Raw genomic sequence first — 23,006 nt, 5'->3', positions numbered from 1 at the left:
ACATATTTTTCATACACTGTCTAGACAGTTTAAACATTGTGGTGAGCTTTTCCTTAACGACTTCATGCATTATATATTAAGGGCTTCAATGATTGGGATTGTAATAGGACAGATTCTGGTACCATATTGTACTTGTCAATAAGGTGGATTTTAAAATAGAAATTCACTGCTAATGTTTAATGTATTTATAGGATTAGACCCAAGACCACGTTTATGGAGCAGGGGCTGATAGAATACACTACAATGAGAGGACAGTGTTGGTATGATTTAGTCAATTTTAAAATGAGATGACCTCTGAACAACAGTTTTACTTGCAAACAGCTGGTAACAGTTGTATTTTAAGAAGATAGAACAGCCAGTGGAGTTTAAGGGAAAAGAAAATCAAACTAAAAAGAATAATGATTGTTCTCTATTTACTTGCTATCCAAGAAAACATTTTGTTATTTCATTCTGTTAGCAAAGCATTCTCAATCTCAATATTTCCAGCTTGCTATTCCTATAAAATCTGTCCCCAGAGCTTTTATTTCAGCAAGTCTGAACTTGCCTTATGCTTCATCTTCAACCTGAATGATACACTAAAGCAGTTGGGCAGAAAAGTGATGTCCTGAGTACTTTTTATGACTGGTAGCCATGGCAACCATCAGATGTCAACCTTTTTATTTTGGAATATGAGTTTCATGAGTGTACTATTGTGTTAAATTATTTTGTCTACTGCCCTGTGTATTTTTTAACTAAAACAAAAATATCTCACTTACTTCCCTGAAGACATGTAATAGTTATTTAGTGTTTTTTTTTTTTTAAGATTTTATTTATTTATTTGAGAGAGGGAGAATGAGAGATAGAGAGCACGAGAGGGAAGAGGGTCAGAGGGAGAAGCAGACTCCCCGCCGAGCAGGGAGCCCGATGTGGGACTCGATCCCGGGACTCCAGGATCATGACCTGAGCCGAAGGCAGTCGCTTAACCAACTGAGCCACCCAGGTGCCCCAGTTATTTAGTGTTTACAGTTGCAATTGCTTACAAGTATTATCTCATCATCTAATTTAATTCTCACAGAAACCTAAATGTTAAGTCATATTACTTTTCTGCTGAAGCAAGTTTAGGAAAATTAAGGGACTTGCTCAAGTGTGTCAAAGCTGAGATTCAAATTGTGACTTGTTGCGTTTAACTCCTGTGATAGTGGACCAGGGACTTCTGAAAATCTGCTCCTCCATAAATACAATAAGAATACTGGCAAAAATTGTCAGATCAACTTTTTCAGAACTCCGGAAATTAACTAAGGCTTACAGCAATCCAAGGAGCATTTATTAAAATCACCTGAATCTTGGCAAGAACAGCAAGCTTTGTGGCAGTTTAAATTGTGCTAATCACACACCCCCTCTCAGCTACATAGTAGCCTTGAAAGCCAGTAGCCTTGCAAGTTTGGTAGCGGTGTAAACCAGCAGCTCAGCAACCATTTGAGATGGCAAAAGGGTCTGGTGCTCCTTAAAGCCCCATCCTCAGAGAATTGCTACCATTTGATATGTCAGCTCACTGAGAATCTCCTCAGGTCTTACCTTTATTGGACCAGATTCAGAGCTTGTTCTGTCTCACCCCCAGGATATTTGTTAAAAGCAATCAGGACTAGTTGTTTAACACTGCAGGTACGTGGGGCACCTGGGTTGCCCAGTCATTTGGGCGTCTGCCTTGGGCCTGGGTCATGATCTCAGGGTCCTGGGATCAAGCCTCATGTTGGGTTCCTGGCTCAGTGGGGAATCTGCTTGTCCCTCTCTGTCTACCCCTCCCCAACCTCCCCCCCATTCACGTGTTCTTTCTCAGATAAATACATTTTTAAAAAATTGCAGGGTACCTGAGGTTGTTTATTTGACAGTAACAAAAGGCTAAAAAACATAAAGGAAAAATGGGGAACAGGATGTCCAAAGGAGTCTTTGAAAAACTCCAACATATTCCTAGGAATCTAGAAGGCTCTACACATATTTAGGGCTTTTCACATACCCAGGATAGGTCTTTTTTTTTTAAGATTTTATTTATTTATTTGACAGAGACACAGCGAGAGAGGGTACACAAGCAGGGGGCGTGGGAAAGGGAGAAGCAGGCTTCCCGTTGAGCAGGGAGCCCGATGTGGGGCTCAATCCCAGGACCCCAGGATCATGACCTGAGCCAAAGGCAGATGCTTAATAACTGAGCCATCCAGGCACCCTGCAGGATAGGTCTTAATTAATCTCTTGCCTCTAGCTAAACTTGAGGCTCTGTGCAAGCAGGAAGTGAGTACTAAGGCAGAGTTGTTAATTGCCTATTGGAGCAATGAAAATGTACCACAACAGGCAGACAGCAAAGGCTGAGAGACACATTGATTCAAGGCATTTAAAGAAATCTTATTCCAGGGATTCCTGGATAGCTCAGTCAGTTAAGCATCTGCCTTCAGCTCAGGTCATGATTCTGGAGTCCTGGGATTAAGCCCAACATCGGGCTCCCTGCTTAGTGGGGAATCTGTTTTTTCCCCTCTCCCTTTGCCACTCCCCCTTCTCATGCTCTTTCTCTCTGTCTCTCAAATACATAATTAAAAAAATCTTTAGTGGTGCCTGGGTGGCTCAGTCGGTTAAGCGGCTGCCTTCGGCTCAGGTCATGATCCCAGGGTCCTGGGATCAAGCCCCACATAGGGCTCCCTGCTCCGTGGGGAGCCTGCTTCTCCCTCTCCCTCTGCCTGCTGTTCTCCCTATCTGTGCTCTCTCTCTATGTCTCTGTCAAAGAAATAAAATCTTAAAAAAAAAAATCTCATTCCAACCATTAGCTGACTACTGAGCTAATGGAACAGAGACTTCAGAGGCCACACACAACAATGATCCAAACTTTACAGAGCTATTCCAGGAAAGTCAGTAAACAAACAGTAACAACAGGGGCGCCTGGGTGGCTCAGTCGTTAAGCGTCTGCCTTGGGCTCAGGTCATGATCCCAAGGTCCTGGGATCGAGCCCCGCATAGGGCTCCCTGCTTGGCGGGAAGCCTGCTTCTCCCTCTCCCTCTGCCCCTGCTTGTGTTCCCTCTCTCGCTGTGTTTCTCTCTCTGTCAAATAAATAAAATCTTTTAAAAAACAAAAACAGTAACAACAGCAAACCCTAGGGACAGGAGGATTTGATTTCCGTAGTTGTCACATTGTAATATTTTACAAAATCTTCAACTAAAAATTAAAAGACACACAAACGGGAGGTATGTACTATACAGAAGAAAAATAAAAGCAGTCAATAGACACTGCCCCTGAGGAAGCCCAGACATTGGGCTTACTAGACAAAGAGTTTAAATCAGCTTTTATAAGTATGTTCCAAAAAATAAAGGAAACCATATATAAAGACTTAAAGTAAGAAAACAATGTCTCATCACATAGAGAATATCTAATAAAAAGATGGAAATTATATAAAGAAAATAGAAATTCCTGAGCAATAACTGAAATGAAAAATTGGTAGAAGACTCAGCAAATTCGAAGACAAGTCAATTGAAATGATTTAACCTGAGAAACAGAAAAATAAAAAATGAAAAGAGCAATTGAGAGACCAATTGGACATTATCAGGTCTTCCAGCACATACATAATGGGAGTCCCAGAAGGAGAAAAGAGAAAGAAAGGGATTGAAAGAATATCTGAAAAAATAATGACTGAAATCTCCCCAAATTTGATGAAAAATTTAAATCTGCACATTGAAGAATCTCAACGAATTCCAAGTAAGGATAGATTTTAAGTAATCCACCCACAGACAAATCATAGTAAAAAAACAAAGACATAAAATCATGAAAACAGCAGGGAAAAAGTGAATTTTCGTATACACAAGATCCTGAATACTATTAACACCTGACCTCTCATCAGAAACCGTGTCATCCCCCTGCTCTCTCTAGCCAGTTTGGCCAGCGCTTACTGGACATGATTAGCTCTGACAGACTCTGTTGGGCTTGTGTGTCTGCTTTATAAGCCCTGTGTTTCCGATTTTCTGTGGCACAGATTTTACTTGTAATGATATGCCTTATAATCATCCTCATTGTGGCAACAGACATGCTCAGACTGGCTCTGTTAAATCTTTTCAGCAGTGTCTGGATCTATAGATGATGAGAGTCAAAAGCCTCTTTAGTTAAGATACCCCAGTCAACAGGGTAAGACTCATTATGACTTCCTTTTGTGTGTAATGATACACAGGTGAGCTACTGAGAGGCATGTGGGATGCTGTAGTTCCTAGTTTGGTTTCCTTTTTCCTATTGTGTGCAAGTCTTTTATTTGGCTGGATTGGTTACCTAGGAAACAGCTGCAGGGTAAAGATGGATTGGCTGTTTGAGAAATGGAATTATAGGCCCCTTACAGAAGCAAAAGACCTGTTGGATGAAACAAAACAAAAATCAGTGAATGGCTGAGCTTGTGCCTAATTATTAATTAGCGTGCTTTAGGAAATTACACCAATAGAAGGTATGTAGAAGAAACTAATGCTATGTGATTTTAAATTTAGGTTGTTTTTCATTCTTTTAAGTTCACCAGTTGCTTATTAATTCATGCTTCGTGCCCACTGCTGCAGGCCATTCTGGGGGTTACCAATGAAGTAGAAGGTTCAGTTCCTTCCTAAAAAACCCATTTTCTGTTTGAGGTAAAGAAAAAAAAAAGTTAAAATCAAGTACATGATTGTGTGATGTGTCCTGGGAATTTGGAGGATATAAAAAATCTTGGCTAGTCAACATAAGAGATGGATTTGAATCTACAAGTAGGAGATAATTCTTTGAGGTAGAGGATGAGATTTAAAGACCAGTGTGAGTTTGGGTACTAACAGTACCTGAATTTACAAGATGTAATAGCAGCACAGGTACCTTTACAGATCCCTTTCCCCAGACAGCTTATGGAAAATATGTGACTATGATATAAACTATGTTGACCTAGAGTCTTACTCATGAAAAAGAACTTCAACAATGTTGACTCTTTGTACTAACCTGTATGATTTATTTAAGGGAAGTCTATTTTCACTGAAAATGTGACAGAGTATTAGTTTTTGGAATCCCGACCACCATAACAATGCTGGGCACAAAGACATTCAATAATTCACAATTTTGTGAGATGATTTTCTTATATACAGCATATCTTATGGCTATCAGCTAGCTTTAGCTTTCTTTTCTTCCAGAATGTAGCTGCAGAGTATTTGGTCTCGATTTGTGGTAATACGGACTTTTGTAATTACAGGAACATAATTCTTCTTTTAAAACTGAACATCTGTCAGGCTATTTCCATATGCTTTGTGGAAGGGACAGCTCTCATTTTCATTTCCATTTTCTTGTTCTATTTCTATTCACCTGGTGTGGTATGCCAGTCAGGAGGGGAAGCAGGAACGATCCCACTCAGAAAGCTTAACAATCTACAGGCACAGAAGGTTATGTTAAATTTGAGCCCTAACGCTGTTTGCAGTGTCCATAAATGGAAAGTAAGAGGTAACATAAGATACTCAGAAAAATTTGAAGGAGAGATATTTTAGTTATGATTTACTGAACCTACAGGTTTACATATTTGCCAGCAAAAAGTAATTGTCAAATGTAAATCTAAGTTCATTAATTATATACAGTTACCAATAAAACTCTTTGTATTTTAAATTAAGTTGTAAAGAAAGTTACTACTGTAATCAGAATCCACAATATTGCATTTTTCAGAGGATAGTTCATTGCCTGTTGCTATTTTTATAGCAATTACAGCTTTATAAATGGGATAGGGACTACAGAGGGTAATTTGTTAGAAGTCTTTTGCTGATTGGGCTCCCTGCTCGCAGGAAGCCTACTTCTCCCTCTCCCACTCCCCCTGCTTGTGTTCCCTCTCTCGCTGTGTCTCTCTCTGTCAAATAAATAAAATCTTAAAAAAAAAAAGTCTTGCTGAGTGATCAAGAGTAGTTTCCTGTTCACTCTTGAGCGCTGCTGTGAATACCTTATTTCCAAAATTATAATAAAATGCTTTATCATAATAAGACACCCTCTGTCCCCCAAGTTTTCTTTTCAAGGAAACTTTTTAGTGTTTCAATTTAAAAACAATTATTCAACTTCCTGGTGCCTACTCGCCCCTACCCTTTGCTTTCTCTGGTTCAAGCAATTACTATTTTTTTTTAATATGATAATTTTAAGGTTGGCAATTAAGCGTCAAAACTTTGAACTGATTTACTTTTCTTTGACCTACTAAGTGACTGAGCTCCAAGCAGCAGCTAGAAAGAGGGATAGTGTGTGGCATTATTATGAAGGTTTGCTCACTTTCTATTCCCCTCCAAACCCCCATCTGCCTCCATCCTGCCAGAGATGATCCTACAGTTATAACATTGTTTACACCTTTGCGGAGATCACAAGATGGACCTAAGTATTGGATGATTTGAGAGAAAAAGGTACTCTTTGAGTACTCTTTTTCTTCCATTCAACCAAAAGAGTCAATTAGCATTAGAGGGGGAGAGTTTTGAGAGAACTGATCTTTTGCTTCATTTTCTTTGAACACATTGCTTTATTTCTAAAAGTGTATCAGTGGCAAAACTCAGGTTGCAGGAGAGCCCCCTGCCTCCAACAGCCCCACCTACCCACGCATACATCTGTATACACACATCCAGCTCTGCTATCTGCTCCCATCAAGGCAGCTTCCCAAAATGCCTCTCACTGGAATTTTACTGACTGTCCTCAAAAAAGGTACTTGTTTGTGGCAAGTGCTGTGATTTTGAGGTTAATGTCTTTTTGTTGTTGGTGTTGTCATTATTTTTGTTCCAATTGAGAAAATAAGACTAAAAAAAATGCAGAAATCTGTTATGTTCCAGAAATTTCTTATGTTTTAGGCAACAGTGATCCCATTTGCAGTTGCTCTTTTTCACTCAAAAGTAACATTTTAATTGTTCTTAATGGGGAAGAGAATAAAATAAGTATTTTTGCCATATCTAGTTTTCTGTAAATTAATTCACCCCAAATTTGATAGAGGGGTTCCCTGGGTTTGACATAAGAACATGTTTATGTGAAAATAGCACCTGATGTTTTACAAAAATCACCATCATGGTATTTAAATGGGAGAGGGGGCATTTGAAAAATTACCACTAATGCCTTTATGCTTTTCTGCTGAAGCATGCTAGTAATGGTTTAGCAATCTGAACACTTGTGCATTGCACAGAAATTGTTGAACTTACCACAAGGAGGACCCTACTAGTTTCCCAACATTTTCTTGAATTTAATGGAAGTGTTTATATTATAATATTCTTAGGCCTTTTTTTTTAGATTTTACTTATTTATTTTAGAGAGAGAGGGTTCACAAGTGGGAGGGGCAGAGGGAGAGGGAGAGAGAATCTCAACCAGACTCCGTGCTGAGTATGGAGCCCAACATGGGGCTCAGTCCCAGGACCCTGAGATCATGACCTGAGCCGAAACCAAGAGTCCAACACTTAACCAACCGAGCCACCAAGGTGCCCCTGTTCTTAGGCCTTTTAACTTTAATAAAAATATATTCGTTCCAATACTTAATCCGTTATTTAATTTTATCTATATTTTATTACTGACATATTTCAAGTTTGTCTTCAGATTCCTGAAAAGTGTTTTTCTCCTCATCCAAAATCAAATAATATGCAGTAAGTCTTGGATCTGAGAATAGAAAAGTTCCAGGTCTTTTGGCTAGTATGTAAGCTCAGCAAGACCAGGAGCCTCATCTGTCCTGTTCATTGTTATTTCCCTGGAGCCCAGAACATTGCCTGATACAAGTACTCAGAAAAGTATTTGTTTAATGAATGACTGAAAGAACTGCGTTTGTGGTTTTTGCAAGTTTTTTTTTAACTTCACTTTGTATGTTAAGTATGACTACATTGTGAACTACAAGGGAATGCTGAATCGTGAGACTCAGTGGAATTAAATGCCTGAGTGACCTACACAGAAATAAGATTTAAGGACTAAAGGGGTGTTGATGGGGGATATTCCGTGGGAATGCCAAACCCACTAAAATACTCCCACCTTTTGCATCTCCCCAGGAGCACTCACTGTGGGCCTCGTGCGACAGTGTCAAACAATCCATGGACGAGACCGGACGTGCATCCCACCTCGGCTTCCCCCAGAGTGGGTCACCACGCTGTTTTTTATCATCATGGGAATCATTTCATTGACTGTCACATGTGGTTTGCTGGTGGCTTCCCACTGGCGGAGAGAAGCTACAAAATATGCTCGATGGATAGCATTCACTGGAAGTAAGTAACCTGTGCTTACTAAATTTGTCTAGAAGGCGTGCACACTGATATTTTAATGAAGATATCAAAAATCAGTCATAAGGACTCCATGATCATCAAAGAGCACTACTTGCTGTGGCTGTCATATAGACTCTACACAGTCCCATCAGTTCTTTAGAATTCTCACCACAAGACCAAGACATCCAAACCTTAATTGCTTTGTATGAAATGCTATTTTAATGAATTTTATTTTTGCTCACATTGTGACATAAGCGGTCCAGGTCTGTGGCTCAGAGCTGTCACTAACCTGAGTCTTTTATTCTTCTTGAAAGTATTGGTATCCTCTACCAAATAAAGGTAAATCTAGAAGAAAATGTACAGAAATATAAATTAGATTAAGGTGGTGATTTGCTTTTTAATATCATTAATTTTGAGTTTCTACTGTAAGTTGTGTGACCATTGAAAAAACCAACACATTTCGTTGTTTAATAGTTATTTATCAACATTTCATACTCCATTAAGCTATGCCCTAGGGTATGGTACATATTATACATTCTCTTGTACTCTACAAAATTGGTTTAATTTCCCAACACATCAGGGGATTTTCCCAAGTTAAAAGCAGCAAAAATGCACAAAGGAAAGATATTTCTGTAATTTTGTTTTTTTGCTTCTTTCTCTCTAAAGCACTTTTGTCCCCCCCCCCACGCCCCCCAGGGGATATTTGTCAATGGCTGGAAACATTTTTTTATTGTCACGGCTAAGGAGATCTTTCTGGCATCTTGAGTAGAGGCCAGGGATAATGGCAAAACATCCTACAAATGCAAAGGACAGCTCCCCACAACAAAGACTCATCAGGCCCAAAGTGGCAATAGGACCCTCTTGAGAAACTTTGCTCTAAAGAACAGGATAACAATCCTTATACCAAATACCATGGGATTTAACTTCTAATTCAATGCCTTATAATTATATCAAGTTTGCGTAAGTTTTAAAAAGTGAATATTATAACACGGCTTACTTTCATTTGATACTTTCATTTAGAACTTGTATGGTAGGGGTAAGGCATATTCCCATGAATCCCTATTAATGTTAAAGCTCAGTTTATCCTTAAAGACCATAAGATAGGGATATTAGTTCATGAGTCTCAGTTTCTGCCTCTCTGTGAAACTCTTTAATGTATATGTTTCTGGGTCTGTTGTTTTATTTCTGTCTATACATCTCCCTTAATTTTAAAATTTAGATCAAGTTGACTTTGACTAAAAAAGTCTTCTCCGTTCTTGTTAAGAAATGTGAAACAAACAGACCTCCTGAGACCATTCTTTTCTGAGTCGTACGGTCCACAGGCAGTTGCGGAGACAGTGCTGCTAAATTAATTGGTGAAGAATTTAAAGAGAATCTTTACTCACAGATAACAATTACTTATCCAGACAGAATTCATTCTTTAAGAAGTAAAATAAAGTCAAAGTAGGAGGATTTAGTTTCTGGATTTAGTTAACATTTGGGAATGCATATGCTCTGAATACCAAAGATCAAAATATAATTGAATAGTAACACTAGTTTAGGATGAGTTGAAGAAAGCATTGAAATGCTGTGTGAGCCTTTGGTTCTTGCCACCCAATAAATAGAAGGAACTAGGGTTATCTCGTTTTTCATTTCCTTTCAGCAGATACTTAAGTATATGTAGCTACCTCCAAATGTAATGTGTTTTTCCTTTATTTTTTAAAAAAATTTAAAATAGTAACTTCTAAAAATAATATGTGCATATGATACATAATTCAAAGCCTAGGAAAGGGTCATCAAGTGAAAAGTAAGTCTCATGTGTGGCTCCATTACCTAGCCATTCAATACCTCTTTGCTGGAAGCAACCATTGTTAAGAGTTTCTGGGATTTCCTACCAGAGGTGTCTTATGCATGGAAACATATATGTATATGTGTGAATGTTCTATGAATATATATTCTATTTATACTATTCTGTACCTTGGTTTTTTAGCTCAACAATATACTTGTAGTTAATGTCATCTAAGTAAGCATAGGGCGGGCTGCATTACTCTTCTCAGCTGCCTTAAATACATTGGTTTTTGTTTTTTGGGTTTTTTTTAAGATTTTATTTTTATTTATTTGACAGAGAGAGAGACAGTGAGAGAGGGAACACAAGCAGGGAGAGTAAGAGAGGGAAAAGCAGGCTACCCGCTGAGCAGGGAGCCCAATGCGGGAGCCCCATCCCAGGACCCTGGGATCATGACCTGAGCTGAAGGCAGACACTTAACAACTGAGCCACCCAGGCGCCCCTAAATACATTGTTTTTGTTACCAGAGCTAGTCCACTAGGGTGGCAGTCCTGAGAGGGATTTATGTCCCCCTGGTATTTCCCTTCAGCCTTTGAAAATGTACTTTATTTCTACTGTATGTATTTCTATTCCTCTTAAACTGTAGTTTTGGTAAAAATGTCAGGGTAACATTTTCTAATAGGTTTACACAGTGGGGAGCTCTCTCAGAGGAGAGTCACACGTGATGCAGCCTGCCTGTGGGGGCAAAGGTAACAAAGATGTGTCTTTTTTTTCAAGTCTGACCCTATCCTTAACTCTGCCACTGTAATTTACATTCTCATCTCCCAGTAAACTCAATATCTGACTCTTACTATCGAGAAATCTGTGCCATGGAAGATAGGAAGTGAGGCCTTTATAGGCTTATTTAGGACCCAAAATTTAATTGTCAACAGTTGATAGATGTTATCAGCATTAATAATATTTTAAGATCTAAAGTAACCTCACAGGTCCCAATAGCTTGAAAGAAAACTCATCCACTTTCATTAAATCTTCCCAGAAGTATAGAGAACCTAACTCTTTGGATTAAAAACCAGGATTAGATCAAATAGGAGTTTACTGCTTCCTTAGTATTTGATTAAGCTTTTCCTAACTAATTTGGAAAGCACTTAACTCTTGTAAAAAATTAAACTCTACTTTAAATATAATCATTAAATGATTACTCCCTTATGAAGGATAGATTTTTATTTTACAATAGAAAGTAGAAAAAGATAGGAATGAAGTTGGCACATTAATTAACAATAAACTGTAATATCTGCATATCTCTAAAGCACTTCTAAATTATCTGTGCTTCTTGAGATTAGATGAGTCAACATTAAGAAACAAATTGTTTTTAAAGCAATAACTTTATCCCATTGTTTTTCTGTTAGATTGTGTATAACTGCTTAGATTATGGTTTCATTTTACTTACCAAACCATATTACAGCATAAGAACTGTTAGAAATTGGTGGCAGATAACACAGATAAGTGGGCTTCGGCAGCACTAATAGTCTTTTACTGCTGACTGTACAACAGAAAGTCCAAAAGATCTAATACTTAATATCTGAATTTTTCATTTGTTCTGTAGTAGGCACCTGAAAGAATCCAAATTCACTGATGTAACATTATTTGATGTGGTCATTGGCCCAAAATGAAGTAGGCTGTCTGTGTAATATAAGATAATCCATCTAGGTGGTGCAAAGCAAACAAGAATGCTGATGTGTTCTGTAAACTAACGTATTAAGAAAATGTTACTTTTTAATACCTTGGATATTACCCTGGAGGTATTTCTTCCAGAAAAATTCCTAATTGGCTTTTTAAGGACTCTCCTATTAAATTTGTTGATTGATTAACACAAAAATAATTTAGGACAAGTGTCAGCTGCTATGTTTATCCAGGACTTTGTCTGTATTCTTGGGGATATGTTTAACTCGGAAGAAGTTTCTCATTCAGTTAATAATGGAAAGCTTCACCTCTTCACATGCAGTGAGTATAGTAACCTGTTTTCACATTACACTGAAGAAACATTTCCGCCTCCAAAGAAATTTGAAGGACTATGAATATTTGACCAATGTGCTTTCAAAAAGCATAAAATATTCTCTTGGAAAAGCTAGCCTATCAATGGGTAATTTGTGTTCACTAGGAAGAGTGTTTCTTTGGTAGCCCAGGGGCACAAGCTGTTCGCTGAAACAGAGGACTCCGGAATTCTACCCAGATGCTGGGTTTGCTGATACCTTTCTAGAAACATTTTAGCAAATAATATATTTCATTGTGTTTGTATACAAAACGCAAAGAAGCCCCCCCCGCCCCATTTTAACCTGTGTACTCAGAAAACCTGAGAGATTTTTTTTCTAACATTGTCCATAATGAGAGAGAACCACTCTGACAGTTTACTAATCATCTCAGAAGCCTGAGGTTCTTTCCACTAAGTGATTTTAAATCAGAGTAAGATCAGTAGTACTATATTTGTTTGTACCTTTTCTCCAATTCCTTCTAATACCAACTGAGGAACAGAATTGGTAGAATAATAACTGATAATAATAATATGCAACGTTTATTCAGCACTTACTATCAACCTGGCACTGTGCCAGGGACTTGACCTTGTTTTGTTTATCCTTCTGGTATTTACCCCATTAGAAGGGAACCAGAAGCCTAATATTGCACAGCTAATAAGTAGTGAAGCCAGAACATAGCCCCTCTCTGATTCTAGCTTGAGCCCTTAATCACTACTTTAAGTGGTCAAGTATAGTTTATGCACACACCTGAAACTAATATAATGCTGTCTGTTAAATATACTGGAATTAAAATTTTTTTATTAAAATTTTTAAAAAGAATAGTTTATATAAGCACTTAGTAGGTTTGGATCCCTTTCTTAATTCTGATATTCAAAATCGTCCTAACACATATATAAAAGGCTAGCCCAGCTTTTACTATATTTAATTGTTAGGCTTTGGGGATATTACGTGATCTGTAGAAGATGTAAATCTTTTGACAAGTGGTCAATGTTTTAACAGGTTTGACCATGTTATCAATCCACAACCGTTCTTATAAACTTCCTTTGTGCCAAATTTTCATTGTTTTCTTAATCACCAAACCGTGTTACTAATGTTGTGTTTTGGTTTGTTTTACAGTGATCCTTTTCTGTATGGCTGCCCTAATATTTCCGATAGGATTTTACATCAATGAAGTCGGAGGTCAACCTTATAAATTACCCAACAACACAGTAGTTGGGTCATCATATGTACTTTTTGTCTTATCAATTTTCTTTACAATAGTAGGACTTCTATTTGCTGGCAAAGTTTGTTTACCGGGCTGATGAATGTCTAAATTGCTCAACTCTTTTATTATTTTTTATTTTATTTTATTTTTTTATTTTTGGAGGGGGGAGGACAAAGGCAAGGCATCTAAGTAAGTCCTCTCATAGGAAGATGCTTAGATGAAACTGATGCTGAAAAGGAAAAAAAAATGCTTTGATTTGTTCTCACTATGCACTTTGGATTTAAAAACAAAACAAACAAACAAACAAAAATGAGAGCCTTTTCCATAACCAAATACAGACAATATTGACTAAATCTCCTGAGCATATTCAGGCAGTCAGGTCTGCACTGTGATAGCAACCTAGTGAAGGAGAATGCTTTATACTGAAAAGCATGTGGCCCTTTGTGACTCTGTTGTTCCGTTTTTAATGTCTTAATGATTAATTGAGGGAAAAAAAGTCTAACTATTTATGAATCATGGTGGACCAGAGGGTTACAAGAGAAGTTCACGTGGGGCTGGCCTCACCTCCTAAGAAATTAGTGTTCACAGCTTCCTTGTAATGGTATGAGCCTTTGGCACCAGAATGATTTGCTGTTGCATTACTACACCAAGAAGCCAATAGATCAAAACTTGTTTGCTAAAATGTCTGTAAAAATCCTGAAATTCCCTATTCTCTGTGTACAAAACAAAACAAACAAAAAAACACTAAGAAACATGTTGGGGGTGGGTGGGTGGGGGAAATATTCCTTATATTTATATAAATATATATATAATATATATATTTTGCTGATGCAGTATACAGTGTGTGTATATATGTGTGTGTGTGTGTGTGTGTGTGTAAATTTATATACACACACATGCAAACAGTTCCTGGAAGAGAACTCTGAATGCTTTGCTAGCAAAACACTGTGGTGTGCAAACCTAGAACTCAATAGAAAAAAAAAGCCATTTATCTGAAGGCTGCATAGTGGAGAGAGTCTTCAGTTTACCTCATTCTTTGTAGCAGCCCTTGATTTTAACAGGTTTTTGTAATAGGTACAAATAATCCCATACCTTTCTAGGTCCAATTTTAAGTTAAGCTAAAATTCTTTGTAGGGTTAATTTATTTGTATATGATAGTAGAAGGTAAGATCATGTAAAACCTTATAATTTGGGGAATCTGACACTATTTAAATTATTGGCAACTGTCGTCTGTTGTACAGAGGTTCTCTTTTTCTACTGGCTCAGTCTGTTACATAAATAATGCATTTTCTATGTTCAAGCACACAACTTTACATAAATACAAAGTTCACTAGTAATACCAATTTATAATATTTTGGCTATCTACAACACTAACTGCACTCTGCTATAAAAACTAAATTTATGTTCTTTTCATCTGTAAGCATTATTAATACATCTTCTCTATCAAAAACCTGAGCAATACAGTATTTTCTTTATATGCTATATGCCTTTGCTAAAAGCTAACATTTTTGCATTTACTTTAAAGGGCTGTACTAAACCCACAGCTTTACATTTTTTCCTAAGAAGAAGCGTTGCCGCTAATCCTCGAATCCACAAATAGTTTTAAAATACAGTATTTCTCTTCTCCACGTTTCCGTGCTTTCATATCAGTGCTTAGTTGTTTTTCCAGATGAGCACTATAGATAATCTCTTGTTTGAAATGTGGGGCAGGAGGCTCTTTCTTGGCAATGGAGCTGTTTTTCTTCTTTCTAGTGAAACCGGCAACCCAAATGTCCCAGTAGAGTTAGAGTCCCGTGTAGTACATGCTTCACACAAACAGAAATGAATGCACTGTTTTTTTGAAAGCTCAGTTATAAATTATAAAATGATTACTTCAGAAATGGGGCTGCCTCCTCAGATATTCAAAGTATAAAATGGAGGAGCCTGATGTGTTTCACACTGGCTTGTTTGACATTCATATATCTTACTGTTAATTCAGCAGTATTTTATTGTGAAAGAAAACCCCAGTGTTTCAGCTCACTCAGGAGTCAGGGTAAGAGGTGAACCACCACTGTGGTGCATTCCTTGAGTGTTCTGGGGGAATGTCACACTTTTCCTTCCCAGGGTCAAAGAAACCTTTTGGGAAATGACTGAAGGAGACTATTTTTCCCCAAGTATTATGATGTCTAGTTAATTCTGAGAATACCACTGGACGTGTTCTATGGACATTTGGGATTGCTGTTCCCATTGTGATTTGATTGGTCCTCAAATGGATCACTTTGAAGGAAAGTTTTGGTTGTCACCATTATACCACTGAGATAAAGTGTTAGCAAAGTATGGTTCAAATTAATTTATGATATGACCAAGAGCTTTTCTCTTCCAAAAGATGAATTTTATTGTAAATAGTTTCTCAAAATATTTTTAACTGGATCATGAGCATGGGGAGAGAAAGTTTCTCAGCTGCTAAGAATTTCCCCACTGTTTACTTCTTTCACTTACAGTGGTATTGCGTATAAGATTACAAAATTTAGGGTTTTATTTGTATCTATTACCCAAACCATTAAGTTGTCTTTAATTTCATCATTGTCTTGGAGGTCCAGTGCATAAAGGGCTGCTAGGGGAACATTCCCTCTAACCAGTCAGCACTCTAACCCAGGATTGAGACTGTCCCATTGAGTGGTATGTGAAGTCAAATCTTTGTACTCTTCCAGACCAAACAATGAAATAGATTCATTCATATAAAATCCTATAAAACCTGTAAGTGAAAAGATAGACAACTGTCAGCAGTTGCTTTTAAAAAGGTCACTATAATGAGTACTATGTAGTACAATATTAATTTATAGCAGGAAATCATAGCTTGTAAACTGTATATAAAACACTGTTTTATGGTGCAATCATTTGTCAAACTTTTGTCTGTTACGTTGTTTTTAGAGTGTGTGCATTCTTCTCATACCTAAGAACATCACTGTAAAATCTGAAAACTATTTATAGGTTTTATTTGCACAAGACTTAAACTAGTTTGAAATTTTTGGAAGCTCCTATTGAACATGCCTAAACATCTGTAAACATGAAAAATCTTCAATTCATTAAAAGCAAACATTTCAGTATGATTCTTTCCAAAGGTAATCCATGTTCTATGTTGTTAATGTGTGTATGTAATTTTTCTGACTCTTCTACTTCTTATCCTATTTTCTCTTCCATTTGTTTTGAAGGATGGCTCCTCTTTTTTCTTTTTTTAATGTTCTAAATGACCAAAACACTTCATTGGTTTTTACCCTTTTGCCTAAAGCTTTGATATCCCTGCTTGACGTTCTGTGAATTCACTGTTTAATCTCTTAAGTAAAATAATAGCCCTGGTGACATACAGTCTATTGATTTAGAGGAAAGACCCTGAAAAAGTATTGGAAACTAACTTTAGACATACTCTTAGCTATTATTTCGCATCGTGGGCTTCATGGGAAGAACATGTTGCATTTATTTTGTCTTTATTAAAAGACTACTAGCCACAAGTTACTCCGATTGTAGTAACTATTTTATCAACCCACTTTGATCTTCTTTTAAAAATTAAATTTACATTCACAGTTCAAAACAGTAAGCTGTCTCTCAGAACTAATTTTTGAAGGATAAAAATATATGAAGGAAAAACATGGCCTGTGTAGGTTGGATTCCCTACACAGGACTTATTAGTTGTATCACCTCAAGAGATTTTAGAGTTTGTGAACAAGGTCTGTATATTACCCCAAATTTTATTAAGAATTGTTTTCTAATTGGTTATAACATTTTTCAATTAATAGTTTCAAAACAAATTGTTAATACAAACTGTATAAAATGAACATAATTTTCTTCACTTGTATTTTTGTTATTGAGCAAGTTTATCAAAATAAATTGTCTACTAAAGAAACTAAAAAGGCTTCTATTGCTTTGAAGTAAGCTTTGATTTTAAAAATTCACTTCAGAAGTTGATTTCTTACAGAGGTTTTACATATTCACACAATGACACTGTCATGTCCCTTGGTATTGTTTTGTTTCAGCATCAGGCAGGGAGAAGGTCTCCCTCTCTTCTTCCACTCCCAGCTCCCTCCTTGGGAAGAGATGCCGGTAATATTCCAGAATATGGATTAGGCCATGTTTACCAATAAGAAGAGTCACTCAGCAATAAAAGACCACACATATGTGGCTCTCTCTCTTCTGCATCATGTTTTTATGATCTGAGAGAGATCCACTGAGCCAAGGCTCTCAAAGCCAGCCATCTTGCCTTTCTCCCTCACACGTAGACCTAAGGCCATTCATCTTTGCTCCAGTCTTACATTTCTACTTCACTGCAGGCCAAAGGATCTTAGCTTCTAAAATTTTAAAATTTGAGTTGAAGGAGAGGACAGAGGCCTTAAGTCTCTAGACTCATCCATGTGCTCCATCACAGCTTTACTGTAGCTTTCTCGAGGGGTCTCAGGATTTAGCCCAGCCACATAATAACTAATAACCAATTAAGCACCACATTTACCCTTTGCTGCTGTTTATCCTTTATATGGCCTTTACAGGAACCTCGTGGGGAGTTGGAAGATAAAGACAAAATAGGAATTGGATGTTCTTGAGTTCTGGATCGTAAAGGCATCTTCTTAGGGTGACCAATCATCCCCATTTGCCTGAGACTGAAGGGTTTCCTGGGACATGAGATTTTCAGTGCTCTAACTAGGAAAATTCCAGGCAAAAGGGATGAGCTAATCACCCTATCTTCATACCATCCAAACCTATACTGATATATAACACAGATGAGAGGTATTTGAAGAGTTCTATAAATATTTCTGAAAGGTCAATTGGAAATTTGTAATGGTAGACTTACACAACTTCTAAGAGTGGGAGAAAACACTTCTTTCTCTTTGGTAATACCTTACGAAAAAACAGACTAACTTTTTTTTTTTAAAGATTTTTATTTGAGAGAGCGAGAATGAGAGATGGAGAGAGAGAGCACATGAAAGGGGGGAGGGTCAGAGAGAGAAGCAGACTCCCTCCTGAGCAGGGAACCTGATGCGGGACCCGATCCCGGGACTCCAGGATCATGACCTGAGCCGAACGCAGTCGCTCAACCAGCTGAGCCACCCAGGCGCCCCAACAGATTAACTTTAAAACCAGTAATGTGAGGGTGCCTGTCTGGCTCAGTCGGTAGAGCATACAATTCTTGATCTCAAGGTCGTGAGTTCAAGCCTCCCACTGGAGCCAAAAAAAACCCCCACAATAATATGAGTCCAAAGACACCTAATTTTGACTTAGTCTTCCACTAACTCTGTTCTAACCACTGTATGAGGAGATTATAGGAAAAACACCCAAGACTGGAAGACTGGGTTCCTCTTATGCAAAGTCAACTCTTCTGGGTCACAGTTACCCAGCAACAAAATAAAAGTAGGTATTTATAAATGGTATCAAAGATAGCATAATGCTGTATTATTTTTTTTTAGAGTTTTGGTTCTTTTCCCAGGAGGAGAAAACAATGGGATATTTTCAAGCACATTCAAGTTTTCTGCAATTCAGCCCCAATTCCACGCACAGACTGAGACCACCCAAGATTAAATTTCAAGAAGAGATTTTTCATAAGACTCAGAAGATTTTAGAGCTGGATGAAATCTAAAAGAGCACATCCAGTGTTTCCATTTTCCAGATGAGGAAATCAAGGCCTCAGAAAAGTAGACTGCCTTTCCCGAAGTTCTACAATAGCAGAGTACCCAACACAGGAAATGTCTGTGACAGAAGGTCCTTGGACAGTTGACCTCTAACAGCTATTCATGTCCTACAGCGTCTGAACCGGACTTCCTTCAACTAATCTCCATCTACTCCATCCAACTAATTTCTACCAAAATAACACAAAAGAAAGCATATCATTTCTTTGAGTTCCTCTCATTCCCACTCTACAGAACGAAGTGCAAACTTCTTTAGTATAGCTTCATGATCTGGCTTCGGTCTGTCTCTTCTCTTTACCCACCACTGTATCTTTTCACCTTACACAGCCAAACCAGCTAGTCTCCATTCTTTCACTGCACCTGCTCCTTGTCTTGGCTGTGACTGCACCACCTCCTCCTCGCAGTTTTCCCTAATCCCTCCCGTATTTGAAACATAACTAATTTTTTGTCCTTTCTCTTTGGTTTATACCTTTGTAATAGAACTTACTTGAGGCAAGTAGACTGCCTGGATTCAAATCTCCATTCCAAAATACTCGCTGTGTGACCCTTGATAAATCACCTAGCCTCTGTGAGCCTTGGTTTTTTTCACCTGTAGAATGGGGTTAACAGTACCTATGTCATAGGGTTATTGTTGGTTTAAACAAGAAAGCATGGGAAGCGCCTGGCTCATAGAAAGCATTCAAATGTTAGTTGCTGCAATTCTTACTAATAAACACCTCCCTATCACTAAATTATAAACTCCTGAATGCAAGGAATGTGGCTTTCTCATTTCCCTTAGAGACCTCGCACATTGCTTTACATGTGAATTGAATTATAATAAAATTTGGGGCTAGGTTACAAAGGAAAATTATGAAACTGTATTTGAGAGACCTAGCCACCTATCTGCCAGGATTATTTCAGTGAAATTCTTCCAGCCCTTATAAGTAGATGTGGTTGTTTTATTGGTAAGTATTTGACTGTATAATATGCCAGTTTCATTGACCTCCTTAGGATTCAAGACCTAAGACCTTTACTACTCAAGACCCTTTGTGGACTGAAGAGCCTTGACTACCGAATTCCTAGTGCTCCAATGTTGATACCAATACAAAGAAGACCAGGATGATGCAAGCACCCAGTTGATCCCAAGAGAACTCTCTGGAGGCCTCTTCAAGCTTTTGGGTTCTCAGCTATCTTGAAGCCGTATATTTGGTATGTTTTGCAAAAACTTGGCTCTGCCAAGATGGTTTTAATTTCTGCTAAAAGGAATGGACTCAAGGATTTGATCTCATTGTAGGTGCAGTTATCCCCAACCAGCCATGTTATGGCCCTTTAGTAAATACTGCCATTGTATTTGGTCACTATTAAATCAATCCCTATTATCTGTCAGAGCAAGTCAGTAAAATAAATGCTGTGTCCTGACTCTGGCAATCTTTTCATGTTTAAAGATTTAATTTGGTTGTCTTAGACAATTAAGTATTTTCTTAAATAAATTTTAAAAACTCATTCTTTTACACTGCTTTGTTCTCTGTGGCAAAATGCAAATGCAGTTGAAGAACCAATCAAAGAAAATCCTTTCCATTATGCATAATAAATTGCTCTAGGGGAAAAATAATCCATGTATCTAAGAAAGCTTTTAAGTACCTCATATTTTACTAATGTCGTTAGTGAATAGCAAAGTGGACTCCTACTGTGGTGTCACCCCCACTCACACACATCATTCTTAGCACTTTACCTCATTTCTGCTGTTTCAGGGTCATCAGTAACTTTTTCTTGTCCTAAGTGCTGTTGTGGAGAAGGAAGTTACCATAACCCTAAACTGGGACAAAGGAATTTTTTTGTTTTTTTATAGTAACATGTCTGTAAAATTAAAAACAAAAAGGGGGTATAGGAAATTAAAAATCCTCCCTCAACCCACCTTCCAGAAATTACCACTAATAACAGTTTATTAGGTTTCTTGCAGATATTTTGCTGTATTTACAATATATGTGTATCGTGTATATATATATCCTGTTCAGCTTTAACAAAAGCAAGAGCATATTCCACATGTCTGCCACTGCTTTCTTTTTTACTTTATGATGGCTATCTTTCTGTCAGTAAATATGAGTCTTCTGCATTTTTAGTGGCTGTAGTGTGTGTGTGTGTGTGTGTGTGTCCTCCCTTGTTGATGTTCATTTAGACGGTTTCCAAGTTTTTTGCTCTGACAAATAATGCTGCTTGAATTTAGACCTTAGATAACAGAAACTTCCCACATTCCATGATAACCTGACATTCGAACTGAAGCGTATCAACTACCCTATGAAAGGCAGTACATATATTTTAAAATATTGTGGTTAAGAAATAGTGGCATTCAATAAGAGTTTGGAGAAGGAAACTAATATTAAATTCATGCTATGTGTTTTTCCATATGTCACCTTAATCCTCCTCCTGAGGTGAAGTGGAAAGGTATCTTATAGACCAGAAAACCATGCATCAAAAGGGAAATAACTTACCCAAGGATCAGTAACTAGTAATTTTGAATCTGGGTTTCAAACCTAGGTTCTCTGACTTCAAAATCGAGGACTACTTCTGTCCTGGCTAGTGTGAAGGAAATAAAAATAGCTTGTCCCAGTTGCATGATTTCTTGGCTCAGACACGAGCAGCTGAATCTATGGTTTGCTTCTTCTGGATGTGGAATGCAAGCAACCATAAAAGGTAGTCCTGCTTAGAAACAACCTATAAATATTATATATTTTGTTGGGGGAGAAAAGTATGTAAGTTATTGAGCTGTTTGTGTTCAATCTTCCATCATTCCTCTCTCACTGTCAAGCTTTCTGCAGTCCTGCTACGTGGTAACTTCACTGATTGCTAAACTAGATGATGTCACCCCTTGATTTTCCTGGGAACCTTTTGGGAATTGAACACCCATGGAAATTTCCCCAAACAGGCTATATCTTGTCCCCTCTGTAGCACTTAAAAAACCAATTAACTAGATCCCTTCTACCTTGTTGATAGGAAATCTACTGGGTACTGGATTACCCTAGGGTTGTGCAGAAGTCCATGGTTCAAACATTAGAAAGCCCCCTCCAGTCATTTGTCCTCTGTCTACACTTATTACTACTGAGACATCAACTATTCCAGTCTGAATGGTGCAGTAGTTCTGTGTCCATCCCACGCTTGGGGCATGGCGATGAAGTTGTTGAGCTAGGAAGACTTTCTCCCTGGACTGAGGACGCATTCCTCTTAGGTCTTGCCATCTCAAAGTGTTGCCACCAAACACTGAGCAGGCCCTTACTCCTTCTGATTTTCAGATACCTGATTTCTTGACCTCCGTCTCTTTCTTTTCCCCTTTGGCTTCCCTCAGAGGCATGTTTGCCTAGTACCCATGTCCCTGTCTTTGGTTCAAAACAAAACAAACCAAGCTTTTTTCAAGGGGCTGATTGCACCCTCTGGCTCCAAGACTGGATGCAGAAGCCAGGTCTGGCCTATCAGAACCACAGTGATTTTTTCAGAAATGAATGGATCACATGACCAAGCCAAGCCTGGGCCTTTCCTGGAGCTCCTTGGGAAAGAGGTGCTCTTATTTTAGGGTTGCTAAATTGGGGAGAGGGGGAACTGAGTGCTGCTGGTGTCCAAGTTTGCCAACCACGCATGAAGAGCCTGTGTAAGAAATAAAGCCATCACAGAAGAAAGGAGCTGAAAAATGGAGACAGATTTCTGTTAACATCATATTAGCCTTGGATCAAGCCATGTCCAAAACCAGTAAATCCTTCAATTTTTCTGTTGTTTGAGCAAATAAATTCCCTCTTTTCCTTAAGCCAGTTTGAGTTGGGTTTGTCTTTTTTAACTGAAAGAATCTTGATACACTCACACTTCTCCTCTTGACATTAAACACATCCTTCACCTCCCATGCTTTGGTACGTCACTTTAATCTTTCAGTTAGCTTAGGATTTTACAAAAAAGAAAGAAATGTTGACTTCAGGTTACTTCTCAACCCAACGAAAAGCACCTGCTACTGGCTTGAAATGGGGGAAAGAAAGAAAACACAAGTTAATATCTAAAAATCTAAATATCTATCTAAAAAAATATGTAGCACAACAATACTGTCTTAGTCTGTTTGGGCTGCTATCACAAAATACTGCAGACTAGGTGGCTTATGAAACACAAATCTAATTAGATGTTAAGTAGACTTACTGTGGTATCATTTTTGCA

General features: G+C 37.9%; 1 protein-coding gene across 3 annotated transcripts in view; it reads left to right on the top strand.

The window, feature by feature from the left end:
* Nucleotides 1-22,592, top strand: part of MOSMO (modulator of smoothened) — a 69,498-nt gene extending 46,906 nt beyond the window's left edge. Inside the window, exons 2-3 of one of the 3 annotated variants that reach the window (XM_027611373.2) lie at nucleotides 7,980-8,192; nucleotides 19,830-22,592. In XM_027611373.2, coding sequence (XP_027467174.1) covers nucleotides 7,980-8,192; nucleotides 19,830-19,843 — 227 coding nt within the window. In that variant the 3' untranslated portion in view covers nucleotides 19,844-22,592. Of the gene's footprint in view, nucleotides 1-7,979; nucleotides 8,193-13,100; nucleotides 13,943-18,640 lie in introns of those variants that run through there. The other 2 variants (XM_027611372.2, XM_027611371.2) reach the window with 2 other exon arrangements.
* The last annotated feature ends 414 nt before the right edge of the window (nucleotides 22,593-23,006 follow it).

This window comes from Zalophus californianus, chromosome 10 (genome assembly GCF_009762305.2).
Source record: "Zalophus californianus isolate mZalCal1 chromosome 10, mZalCal1.pri.v2, whole genome shotgun sequence".
Taxonomy (NCBI): Eukaryota; Metazoa; Chordata; class Mammalia; order Carnivora; family Otariidae; genus Zalophus; species Zalophus californianus.
This window is presented reverse-complemented; position numbering and strand designations above follow the sequence as displayed.